The following is a 13233-nucleotide window of genomic DNA, read 5'->3' on the forward strand; positions in this document are numbered from 1 at the left end:
ATTTATAACGATTCAATCTTCAACGATTCTAGACGATCTAGTTGCGGCGGATGCGCTTCCTGGCGTTGAAATTGAAGGAAGACTACATTTAAATTGAAGGTTACTTCGTGAGAGGAAATAACTACATAGTACCAACCATTGGAAATGTAAGCAGCGATACATTGTTTATGAATCCACAGTAATAAACTCCTTTCTTGGAGTAGTCGTCAGAAAACGATTTTCCGTTACTAATACTAAACATAATGTGTCGTTAATTAAGTATCGTTGCACTATTTACGACAAGATGCCTGCAATTGACTTCTGTAACGTGTCAGTCTTTGTATGTAGTACAGATATAATGTCTTTTTGTTTATTTTGCTATTAAGCTTGAATATAAGTAATTCTATTGCAAACTGTCTTACCATTTATAATTATTATCACCTGAGCGTTGGGACTGTCTCCTTTGTTTTTATCTTCCATTTTCCATTACATACATACATAAACTCATGCGTGTAATCGCTAATGGGATGAGCAGAGTCACAAGTAAACAAAGACAACTTGCAGCCACTGTTGATACAAAATCCTGAGTTGGATATGATCAATCTTATCAGCCCATAACAATTTTCCGTCATATTTGTAAAGACACAATCACTCTGATTTTAAGACAAGCAGTAAACCTAAAAGATGATAATAATCTACTCACTCATGTATAATGCCATTCTTTCCACGAGGCGATCATTGTTATATTACCAGCTATACATTATTAGGGCGTTGAAAACAACACTTAGCTTTAGCCAGCCCTACTTGGCTGGTCCCTTGTTTGACTTTGCGGTGCGGTCGTCAGAGCTCCTGTGGGTGGGCGCGATCAATCGCTTCCCAAACATTGTGTTTAACATTATCAAACACGAACCAAATAATGACAACGTCATTCAACGCCTCTATTTTATCACGTTTATGTTACTTTTGGGTGTGACAAACAGAATTCAAATAGCATTTTCAGATGTCTAAGTATGGATTGCATGTTTCGCAGTCGTTCAAGTTCCAACACGCATAGTAGGTAATATCTGAAACCATGTTCCGAGGCGCCTTTGGTTTGAGTTACAGTGTATTTATCTGCGTTTTGAACACGTAAGCGAATATGTTAGCGAATTAACCAAGAATGTTAATGTGACACGTTTTAAAATAGTTTTTCGGGCAGTTGCTGTTTGCTTACGGAGGATAATTAAACAAAAATACACATCTAAATATAACCTTAGCTGAAAGATTTTTCAATAACTCAACAGACGTTTACGATGCTTCCCGCTGATAACTATTTGATAGCCTATCCGTAACTTAACCAACAGATAGAAGTATCTACTGCTCTCAGAAACTTATTTGGCAGATAAGTTTTTAGACATTTATCATCAAGTAAGAACCCTAAACAATCTAGTGTCAGAAAAAAGAGATTGCGCCAGCGTTTTCTGAAATCTTAGTGAATAATTTCCTTCAATGAATAAAGAAACATCTCTCAGATCCCAAATGAAGAGGTTTTCATTACGTACCGTCCTAATAGCCATCAAGTTAACTAGACCCCACTTTACTTCAGACGTGATTGTTTTACTTAATAAGTATAAGGATTATGTGAGAAGAAAATAGTTTGTTTTTGTTTGTAGTTTGTTTAATAGTTTTGAGAAGGGAATGTTAGGTTGGTTTGGACACGTAGAGCGGATGAAGGATAATAGGATTGCAAAAGCGGTATATAAAGCGAAAGTTGATGGTAGGGCTGGCAGAGGAAGACCGAGAAGGACTTATGATGACCAAATTGGAGATGTCCTTAGAAAAGGTTCAATACGATCTACTCTGAACCGGCGTGCGTGTATGAAGCGATTGATGAATGTGGAGGAAGCAAGAGAAGTGTGTCAGGATCGAAGCAAATGGAATTCTATAGTCTCTGCTTACCCCGGTGGGAAATAGGCGTGAGTTTATGTATGTATGTATGTAAAATAGTTTGTTATAAATGTACATCGACCAGAATAATCAGTATAAAATGACTTTGTTCGTTAAAAAACGCTTACGTATATCAATGTTAAAAAATACGAACAATAGGTACAAAATGAGCATATTACGTAGGAAACTGTAGAAACATAATATATTTTTTCACAGATTATTTACATGCATAACATAATATAAACAGCCTATACACGTCCCACTGCTGGGCACAGGCCTCCCCTCAATCAACCGGAGAGGGGGTATGGAGCATACTACACCACGCTGCTCCACTGCGGGTTGGTGAAGGTGTTTGGGCTAGTAGCCCGGGACCAACGGCTTAGCGTGCCTTCCGAAGCACGGAATCGTCTTACGTTTTTCGGACCATCAGGTGACTCTAGCCTGCAATGTTCTTAGTAAACAAAGGACAGTCTCACAAAGTAATTTCGACATGTCCCCATCGGGAATCGAACCCAACGCTCTAACCACTAGACCACGGAGGCTGTTAACACAGATTTTTAATTGTGGTGGCAATTATCTTCTCATTTAAGTACTTGTATGATTTCATGGATGTAAATGTATTATTTAAACAAAAGAGATGCTTCACGTTTTGGCGTGAAGTTTCGTGGTAGTGGGGTATCATGTCTCGATTTCATTAGAAAATATAGTGCGTGGTACGTTGTTTGCGCTCGTGACGGGCGCGTGGCATGTCGCCGACGTGTGGCCGCTGGTTGGGGACGGGGCATAGCGCCCTGTGCGGCGCCAGCACGTGATACGCTCTTTTGCAGCAACGATCAGTGCAGATTAACAGACTACTCGCCATTATCTAGTCTACGTCAAGCCGTTGACAGCTGATGTTTATAGAGTTTTAGATTCCCTCAGTCGCGTTGGTAAATAACAATTGTATTTGTCATTTCAGTTTGCTAGTTGATTTTAGTTGTTGAGTTTAATTTAAAGAAATTCAGAAAGCTCACTGATTCAAATCACAAGTAGATCGCTGATTGGAGTCAGATTTTCGTATCAATAGTAGTTACCGATACCTATTAATACTTATTTTAAATGCAACAGTTAATTTATGTAAAATGTAATGTTAGGTAAAAATACGTAGGTAACTGGTTAGCGAGAAGGTAATAAGGAAAACTGCGAATTATGGCTTGGACAGCGAGTCACCGAATGTCGATTCATGCTACGAAGGGTTTCTTTATAGTGAGTGGATCTGTCCTTATGTATAAGGACAAGGTACGTTGCGTCTATCCTTATGTATAAGGACAGAAAACATTTATTGTAATTGGTGGGTATTGTAGTAGGTACCTACAGTCAAATTTTGGGCAATGCCTTCCATGGTTTCATAGTCATTCTATTAAAATAGAAATTAATCTTTCTGTTCAGTGCCTGTTTGTACAATAAATGTATGTAATAAATTTATGTATATTACAATAAATATTTTGAATTAAATAATTGTTTTTTTGATTAATTTTCAACGCCAAGCCACTCGCTGTAAAAGACGCATCGTCGCGGGACATGTCATCAACCTCATAATTCAGAACTGTGATACCGCATTCACTCTTCCTGCGTAATTGCTATGCATATTGGAATTATCGCCAATTCTACCACTGGTCATGTAGTAAGAACCGGCGCGAAGGAACGAGGAACTTTATTTAAATACGTGTATATTAAAAGTTCAAAACAAAAACGACTGTAATTTTTCATCTCTTAGCGTGTTAACTCGCCATGTGGGGCTTTAAAGGTGATGAAAGCAAACGTTTCGTGTGAAATCAACATTTCGACCGCTTTCACCGAGTGCGACCCGGAGCAGAAAAGAATATGTTTGGACACAATGGGCCGAGACACAAATAAGCTTTTATGTGCCCTGGGTAACTGACCGTGCCCAACAAACAGAGGTACGAGGAGTGTTTGGCGAGGGACCCGCGCCGTTATGTCCAAGATTTATAGTTCGTTAGATATTTCACTCGGATTCGGTTGAGTCTTCTGTTAGCCTGCGAGATGACTGTTTTATGTATTTTTTATGATTTATGTGGTAAAAGATAATCAAGAGTTACCTACTTGGTGTATTTTATTTTCAAATTGTAAGTAAGTAATATTGCTTTTACGCGTAAGTACGCCTTCCTTCAACGCTATCCTTCAATTTTACATGAAGAAGACGATGTAACGATATAGACATCTTCAAAAACTTTACATCATTAAGTAATCAAAACTTACCACAGGAGGAACTATATGATTATGTACCTAGAAAGTTTTAAAAATCCACTTACCTGGTTGACGGAGATGCGTGTGAGCATCCAGTGTCGATTTCGACATAGCAGATAAAGAATTGGTGCCATAGCCTGCAACAATAAAAACAATAATCAAGTATTTTCTGACTTCTCCTTTCGTGGTACGGTACCCGTAAAACAATACTTTACAAAAGATCAATAACAACTCAAAAACACAATAAAATATAATTAATAATTGCGTCCATGAAATTGGTCGATCTCAAAATAAATTGCGGAGTCTTTGAAGTCATCTTTACAAACTTGGATGGGTAGCACCATCCCAAAAAGCCATTTTGTATTTTTCGAATTCTATTAAACGTTAAATAATAGGTAGTATTATTAAGTTATTTATTTGAAGTATTAAGTAGGTAAATTGCTATGTTTTAGCATGATTAAAGTACATATTTTACATAAATCGACTTTGATTCAAATGACGTGACGTTGTGTGATGTATACGTATTATTGAACAAAAAAACAATGACTGGATTTCAAAAGTGAAAATATAAATAGTTAATTAGGTTTTCAATAATTTGTTCGCCCCAAACTGCTTTATAATTATGCAAGCCACCTCGTCAGCGCTTGGTGCATCAAAATCTGCTCCCTGACTTTGTTCAACTGAGGATAACGCCTAAGGCAATTCGGGGCTGGGGGCTACACAAATCTACCCCCAATACCTTTCTACTAAAGAATGATTTTGAATAAAACCCCCACCGAGGATTAGGATTTCTCTTTGAAGCTCACAATCAGATTTCACGCGTTGTTAGTGTTAGAGCAACATTGTGGAAACTCCTTTTGATTTTGGGTGTATTTTTGATTTCATGTCTTACGCTGCCTGATTTTAGGGGACATGAATAGTGTGATAGTGACATGCTTTTTTGATGTTCAATGTTGAGATTGTAGGAAAAATATTCGGTGTTTATTGTTCAATCTTTACGAATGGTTAGCGCTGCCTCGAATAAAAAACAGACAAAAAAGTAATAAGTACCTAGTCTATGCATGATTTGTTTTTGTTTATTTATTATTGCACCCAATTAATTACACAGAAATAGAACATAACCAAAAATGTACTTGACCAAACTCACTTTGGTAGATGCTTATTAATTTCTCTACAACACGCCAACATAGCTACAAAGGGTCCTTTCTCACTAGAACGTCATGGTGAAGCTTCCACGGTTGTGACATCAAAAAAATGTATGAAGGCTACCTCACCTGGTTTCGCAACCAATTTGTGGCCGGCAACCGAATCCTGAACAATTTTACGCTGGTGGCGCAACCATGACGGATTCCTAGTGAGACAGGGCCCTAACTGCAGCATCAATCATCCGTAACACTATCTGGCGACCACGATCGAACGTAAGCTATCACCTAACTTGTTTGCGCATCATAAATATTAAACAAATATACCTATAATAACAAGACTATCGAAAACTAGCTTTCAGGGTATATCGAATTGTCATCATCTTGTTTTTTATAGGGTTCGCTTACCTAATAGAATTTGATAGGTCCGGTTTTCCACCGAAGCGACTGCCTGTCTGACCTTCTAACTCGTGAAGGGAAAACCAGCCTTCGAAAATGCACTTCTCGGGAATGTAAGTTTCCTCACGACGTTTTCCTTCACCTTCAGCACGTGATCAGATATGTCGAATTCTATGTGCATTTATTGACCAGTTAGTACAAGTACAATATAAGTATATTATTTAGCTAATGTTTAAATTATATGATTTCGCAACTGGTAGCCAATTTTGATAAGAAGTCCTAAGCATAAAGTGATGGATCGTATGATGCTAAGTGATCCCCAACCGCCCATACAATAACGATCTATGATGTTAAAAAGGACAATATAATCCGTCAACATCTCTTTAATAATGTTTTCGTATGGAAGTGCGGCGAGAGAACATACCGCAATGTGATATCTCATTACAATAGATCAAAGGATTGTCGTGTTTGTGAAGGCGTTTGGCTGTGATGCTAGAGATAGGGGTGAGTGGCGGAATGAAATTCATAGCGGACACCCGTCCACGCGGATTGATTCAATTTATTTTATAAAGCAATCTTCCCTTGTATATCTATAACTAAGTAGAGGACTTCGGTTCTTACTTGTTTAGTTTTTTTGCCACTTTCACTCCGGATGTAAATGCTGTTAAATGGCAGTCAACAGAGTTTCAATCCATAATTAATTGCAAGCCGGCTGCTAACAGGTTTTCAGTTTTATTCCCTTTTTTGATTTGGAATTTTAGCTTTTCCATTTACTGTCCTTCAAAGTCATTTAGAAGCAGAGTCTGGTGCCGAAGTTAATTACGGCGTCGATCGAGTATTTCGCAAATATACTTCTGTAGATGTTCTGCAAATGCGAGCCATTCGAGCAATTTAGAAATTGAGACCCAAGACGTGACTTAGAAATTTAAAAATAAAAATATTGTAACATTAGCATCACAGTATAAATATCCAATAAAATTATATGTAAAAACATTAGATTGTTTTTAAAGAAATGTGATGGAGGCAGCCAAATAACTGAAATTATATTTTTTTATCTAAAACGTTTAAGACCCTGTGTCGAGGTTTTTCTTGCAGCTACTTTTCCTCTAGGTATACAGGTTGAGAAGCTGGTAGTTTTAGGCGGATGAGACGGTCAATAAGACTACAATCCAAATATTTTTGACGACGAATAAAGAAAGATATTTGCTATGGCAGCGTAAATGACAAAAATAACACCAGCTGTACGAAAACATTCAGACTTTAATTTGAAATTACAAATCTCTCTTTCTAAGCCGCTCATATGAAGCTCTCGTTTTCGCTTCACGGCACGCAAAACAATAGGGTGCTTGCTGTTACCCTCCTAGCCTCAAGCGGTTTTTCCTCCTATTTCTTCTCACTCTTCCTCGTTGGCCGAGTACGGCGAAAAGAGAGACATAAAATGGCAGCCAAAAGCCACTTTCAGCTAATTTTCGCAGCCGCCGCTAGTCCCGACGTCTCATTTTAGCTGAACCCCTGATTTAAAATATGGGTTTTTTATACTGCCGCTATTTTAAGCTACTTTTTTATGGCAAAAAGCTCGGTGAGGTGTGGGTATTTAGTTCATTATGCGATGTATTTACCCCTGTCTACCCCAATTGGGATATAGTCGTGAGCTTATGTTAGCTTATGTTCAAAAACTTACTTACATGTATCTTATTTTTATAAAATAAATCCAAATAATATTTTATTTCCGAGCATCATCCTATAAAATCAAAACACGTACAAAAACTAACATTATCGCTTAATGATACATCAAGGTTCAATTGAAAAATCTCAGCTAATAAATAACGTTTAGTTAAAATAAAGCTGTGGGTCAATTTATAGTTAATTTGGAACACGCCACAGGGGAAGGCGACTGAGGGCAGTGGGGTCACAAACTCACAAGTTCATTTTGGGGTGCTATTCTTTAATACTATACGAAAAATCAGCTTATATTTAATAGAAGCTGATAATTTTGAAAACTTGTAAGAACATTGACGTAAGCGTGATCAGGAAGCACAGTTCAATCAATCAATCAATCAATCAATAATACTTTATTGCACAACAACATATACAAAGGACATAAACATACGAATAAAACATAAGCACAATAGGCGGCCTTATTGCTAAACAGCAATTTTTGCCAGGCAACCTTAGGGTGAAAGAAGATACAGTTTTATTTTTTATCCTGACAAATTATCCATTTGCCTCAGTTGATATTCGCTGGTTGGCCAGATAAATATGGAGAGCTGGCGGCTCTAACCCTGCAAAACGCCTGCAGAATTTCGACTTAAGTACAGCATCGTTTGAGAAGATTATGTTTGAGAAAAGCGACTATGAGTAGGTCGATGACGACACCGGTGTAGGAGTGAAAAGGTCGACCACGCCGGCGGGAGGGAGTTGTCGCATATGGCATTAACTACTTGGCCGGACAAATCGGGAGCACAGAGAGCTCTCACTCGCTAAGGAGAAAACACAGACTATTCCATTGAATTGCTGTTATTACTTCATGCAGATTAAAACATCCAACTAAAAAAGGCTTTAATAGTTACAAGTTCACTGGTGTACTTACAGACTTTTATTACTTACTTATTAAGTCAAAAAAGAACAGGGGGATTAAATCCGCATTGAAGCAATTCATCTAAAAAAGCAATAATGCTATTTGACATTTGTTTGCATTGCGCGCTAACTTTTAAATGAGCAAATGTCAAATTGCCTTTTTGAGATGAATTGCTTCGACGTGGCCTTTTTAACCTCACTGTTCAGACATTTGGCTATTCTATCTAACATTTTCACGTTTCACCATATTAGTTCTGATTTGGCGGGAAGCGATGATGCTACCAAACGTATTTCATATTTATTTGGGTGACAAAATACGTTACGATATCGAGTGGTTTGTCATCGACGCCTGTTATAATGTGTCCCCTTGGAGCGGTAGTTTGTAGCTATTGTGTACTGCATTAAATCGTCACGGAGAGTCGTCACTCTTCGCCAGTCCCCCGAGAGTGATATTTCATTTGCTGTATTTAATGTGATATTAATTGATTATGGTTATTAACACTACAAAATGCTTGGAAGTGAAAGACGAGAAACTTGTTTATTACATTAAAATGTTATCGAAATTTGTAGACCGTGTACTGCGTACCTTTGTAATGTTTGACCCTTTATAGTAACGACTATAACGTATAATTTGCAAATTTATACCACGCATTCTTATAAGTAAAAATATATTATTATGTTATAATATTATGTTTTTTTACCACATAACATTAGATTTTTTGGTTAGTTTCTCAATCCGCACACACTCGAGCAACTAAGATAATCGCACTATGATAATACAAATGAAATGCGCAATTTTCGCGTTCAACAAATGAAAGTCAAGAGCGTGGATCGTCATCGACAATAGGACGCGACGAGCGAAGCGTGCGAAGCGATAATGGCTCGCCTTCCCCCGTGATAATCATCAAAATATTGCATCACTTACCGAAATATTGTAAATGTCAATCAAAGAATTAAGTTCATATTGTCGGCTCGGGCCGCCACGTGCCGGCGCGACGCTTGCAAGCGCTCGCGTGCTACATTTTAGGGGCGCATTGTTTTGATTTCGGCGCGAATAAAAAGTCAGTCACGTTATTTTTTGGTGTTACCAAGAGAAATCGACTTTTTCTGTTCAGTGTTACCTACTGTTTTGGCTTCAATCTGACGAATAATGTTTGGGTCGACGACACTACGAATTTCATTTGGCGGGTATGTTTATTTGTGAAGATTTATCTTTTTGGGTAGTTGAACCGCGTGTACACTAAAAATCAAAATGAATTTGTTCCTAACATATAGGTACTAAGTACGTACCTACACCGCGAGGAGAAGAAATTGAAAGAGTCAGATGCGTTGATTTATACACTTATCTTCATTCCTGACGTCTTTTTGGCCATTACGCAAAAGACTTGGGCAAAAGTAACGTTAAATAGGTAAAACGTGTTGCGCTGTAGGTTGCATTGGCATCTAATAATGGCAGAGCAAATCTGTTTTGGCTGAATTAAAATATACATTATCTATTTATCTTCTTTTCTAACGTATTACCTAATCTATTAATTGATGAATGGTAATGAACTGACCTTGTGAACCCTGTGACGTTGCATGAGTGGACCACGTACTCTTGTATGAGGCATCTGAAAACAAATTATACAACTTAATCAATATTATTTAAGTACATGTAATTTTAAGTGTATTTTATTTTCGGTCACACACAGCCACCGTGGTTAGAGCGTTAGGCTCACGATCTGGAGGTCCGGGTTCGATTCCCGATGGGGACATTGTCGAAATCACTTTGTGAGACTGTCCTTTGTTTGGTAAAGACTTCAAGCTTGAATCACCTGATTGTCCAAAAAAGTAAGATGATTCCGTGCTTCGGAGGGCACGTTAAGCAACGGCTTAACCCGGCTATTAGCCGAAAAAACACCTCCACTAACCAGCATTGGAGCAGCGTGGTGGAGTATGCTTCATACCCCCTCCGGGGAGGCCTGTGCCCAGCAGTGGGACGTATATACGTAGTCTGTTTATGTTGTTGTATGTTTATTTTCGGCGCATTTACAAAATCACGCTCGTAATCTTCAGCTCTACAAGGAATCAAAAGACAACTTAACACTTTCAGACACTGAACACCGATCATTGACCTTTTATTCATAATATTATGACACTTAGGTTCGGGTCATCGCTGAACATCTGCAGACGTTCTGTCCTTGAAAGTGTTAAAGCCCCTTTCGGCCAGAAGTCCTAAGATGGTTATGATAAATCGTAATCCGTGCCTCGAAAGATTAGCATCTAAATGCGCTCTACTTTTTATTCGCTCAATACCCAGCATAGAATAATAATATTTGTGATAGATGTACAATTATTACATCATACCTCTTGCTCTTAAAAGTCTACTAATCTCATGACTATTGATAAATGCCCGCACTATAATGTACTGGTTCTAAATAATATACTAAAATCTTTATTATTTCCTGGAAGATGGTCATTCGGTTAATCCGTTATATAATATAGTAATATAATATTATAAACATTGTATACAGTGTACTAAGATGGTACCCAGAGAGTTTCAGTATACTTATTCATACAAATATCTATCTAGCTAATCTAATGACATCTCATATGCTCAAATTCATCCATCAACGTACCAAAGAACATACAGTGTTCCATACATACACTTTCGAATGTATGTATGTTACATGTACATACATACACTCGAAATTATAATCCTTCTGCCGCAGTTGGGTAAATATAAATGTATATTATATAAAAACCTTTATTTAATTGCACAAAAAATACTAAAAAATAATAATAATTATAAAAAAATATATTTTTATATATTATATTATGAATCATTTTTTTCACTCGACCTGGGTCGGCATTTTCTCCTTTCTTCCGCCCGAGACCCTCAGGGAAAAGGTAGATCGGAGTCCCTCTCTATAAACATGGTGTTTCCTAAAACTTTTGTAAGTATGATATAATTATTATATTTATAATTATTATATATATTATTATATTCATATATATTTATATATAATTTATTTTTAATTATCTAATCTAATCTGATGTACTTATACTTATAATTATGGATATTAATCTGAAATAAATAATTTGAATTGAATTGAATTGAAAAAGCTTTTTGTTACTAACTAAATATGGACCAGTTTCAGAAATAAATATTTTTAATTTGAAAAACAGAATGTAAGTACACCACAGGCTTCGTCAAAACAAAACAAAGGCTAGGCCTTACAATCTAAATCATCTCTCACGTCTCTGGATCCATTTTTAGACACTGAAGGTGTACTACGCGTCGGAGGTCGAATAAACTTATCAAATTATCCCTTCGACAAACGTCACCCTATTTCTTCTTTGTTTCGTATAAACATGTTTATAATTATAAACATATATACCGATAATTAGTAACATTTCAGCTGATCCTTATAATAACATCATGTTAATAAAGTATCCATAATAATTGCCGACGGCAGAAGGAAATAACTGTTAAGTATTTGATAATCTTTTGCAATAGTTATGTTAGTTAAAAACAGTTTATAATTGCGCAAAACTATACTTATGTTCATCTAAACGAAACAAAACCAAAGGTATCTATCTACAAACGGGTAACTTTTCATTCACAGCTATTCGTTTTTGTTATTATGATACGTACTGCTATATTTTAAATGTCAATAAGTAAGTAAAATAATGTATCCGAGTTTGAAGTATTTAATTAATTTATATATTTGAATGGACAAAATAATTCCAGAGTGCATTCGTTGATGTCTTTTGTATAGTGTTCGGAAGGCTGTATGGGCGACATCAAAAACGCAAAAAATATTCAAATTCAAATTCAAAAATATCTTTATTCAATAGGTAACATAGTTATACTTTGAATCGTCAATTTTACATAACGAACGTCTCATCCGCCTAAAACTACTGTTTTTAAAGTAAGATTATACCTATATGTAAGTATGTAAAATCACTATTACTAATCACTATAAAATCACTATAACTTGTTATGCCATAACATAAGTTATATTACACGCGTACCACCGACAGGATACGAAGCATGAAGATATAAAATAAAATAATGATTAACATTTCTTAAAAAGTACAGAATGATGGTTATTATGTACCTCTAATATAATAATTTGTATAATATTAGATTGCTACTTAGCAATAAGGCCGCAAATTGTACTCTTTCTATATCACTTTTGTTTTGTAATTTGTATTTCCCTGTGTGTGCAATACACCATATGTTATGTTATGTTATATTTTGAGTTATTGTATGCTTAAATAGTTTTATATAACCTTCAGTTGTATATCTTACGAACAGAAATATTATGTGTTTCATGAAGTTTATCATCCTTAGAAGTCGACTGAATGTATCTGACTTAATCCTTTGACGGACATGGGTCATTGATGGTTCATAATAGCCAATATCCGACATCTTGGGATCGGAACGTCATTAGACGTTCTGTCCTTGAAAGTGTTACCTAATTATAACATTACAACAACATGCGCTTATGACTATATTTCCACCTGGTCTGGTCTAGTGATGTACCAGTGTACATCCATCGCAAAATGCAGTAAGTAAGTATCCACACTTCACCGAGCTTACTGTTAGACGGACGTGATAGGTGGTACGGTCACGAGTATTAATATGTATACACTTTGATGCCATGTCACATTAACTTTTTTGACAAATTAAACCGTAAGTCTCATTAAATGTCAAATATGATAGTGCGACAGGGTTCTAAAGTGGGTACATGATATTGCTCATGACTGTACCGTATCGCCGTCTATAATGGTCGGGTCAACTTTGTTACATGAAACATTTCATTAGAATTATACCTCTTAATCTCCTAAGGCCGAGATTTCCAGACACAATTGTTAAACAATGGGGATTTTAAAAGAACATTATACCAAAAGAAACTACAGCTCTTGTGGCTCTGCCGAGCCGACGGAAATAGCGTCTGAATATTTGTATACCCGT

General features: G+C 36.6%; 1 protein-coding gene across 2 annotated transcripts in view; it reads right to left on the reverse strand.

Moving 5' to 3' along the window:
* LOC126379903 (DNA-binding protein D-ETS-3) overlaps nucleotides 1-13233 on the reverse strand; it is a 58327-nt gene that overhangs the window by 16561 nt on the left and 28533 nt on the right. For both annotated transcript variants that reach the window (XM_050028898.1, XM_050028899.1), the window contains 2 exons: nucleotides 9827-9880; nucleotides 4218-4289 (listed from right to left, as the gene is read on the reverse strand). In XM_050028898.1, coding sequence (XP_049884855.1) covers nucleotides 4218-4289; nucleotides 9827-9880 — 126 coding nt within the window. The remainder of the gene's footprint in view (nucleotides 1-4217; nucleotides 4290-9826; nucleotides 9881-13233) is intronic.

The sequence above is a fragment of the Pectinophora gossypiella genome, chromosome Z (assembly GCF_024362695.1).
Source record: "Pectinophora gossypiella chromosome Z, ilPecGoss1.1, whole genome shotgun sequence".
Taxonomy (NCBI): Eukaryota; Metazoa; Arthropoda; class Insecta; order Lepidoptera; family Gelechiidae; genus Pectinophora; species Pectinophora gossypiella.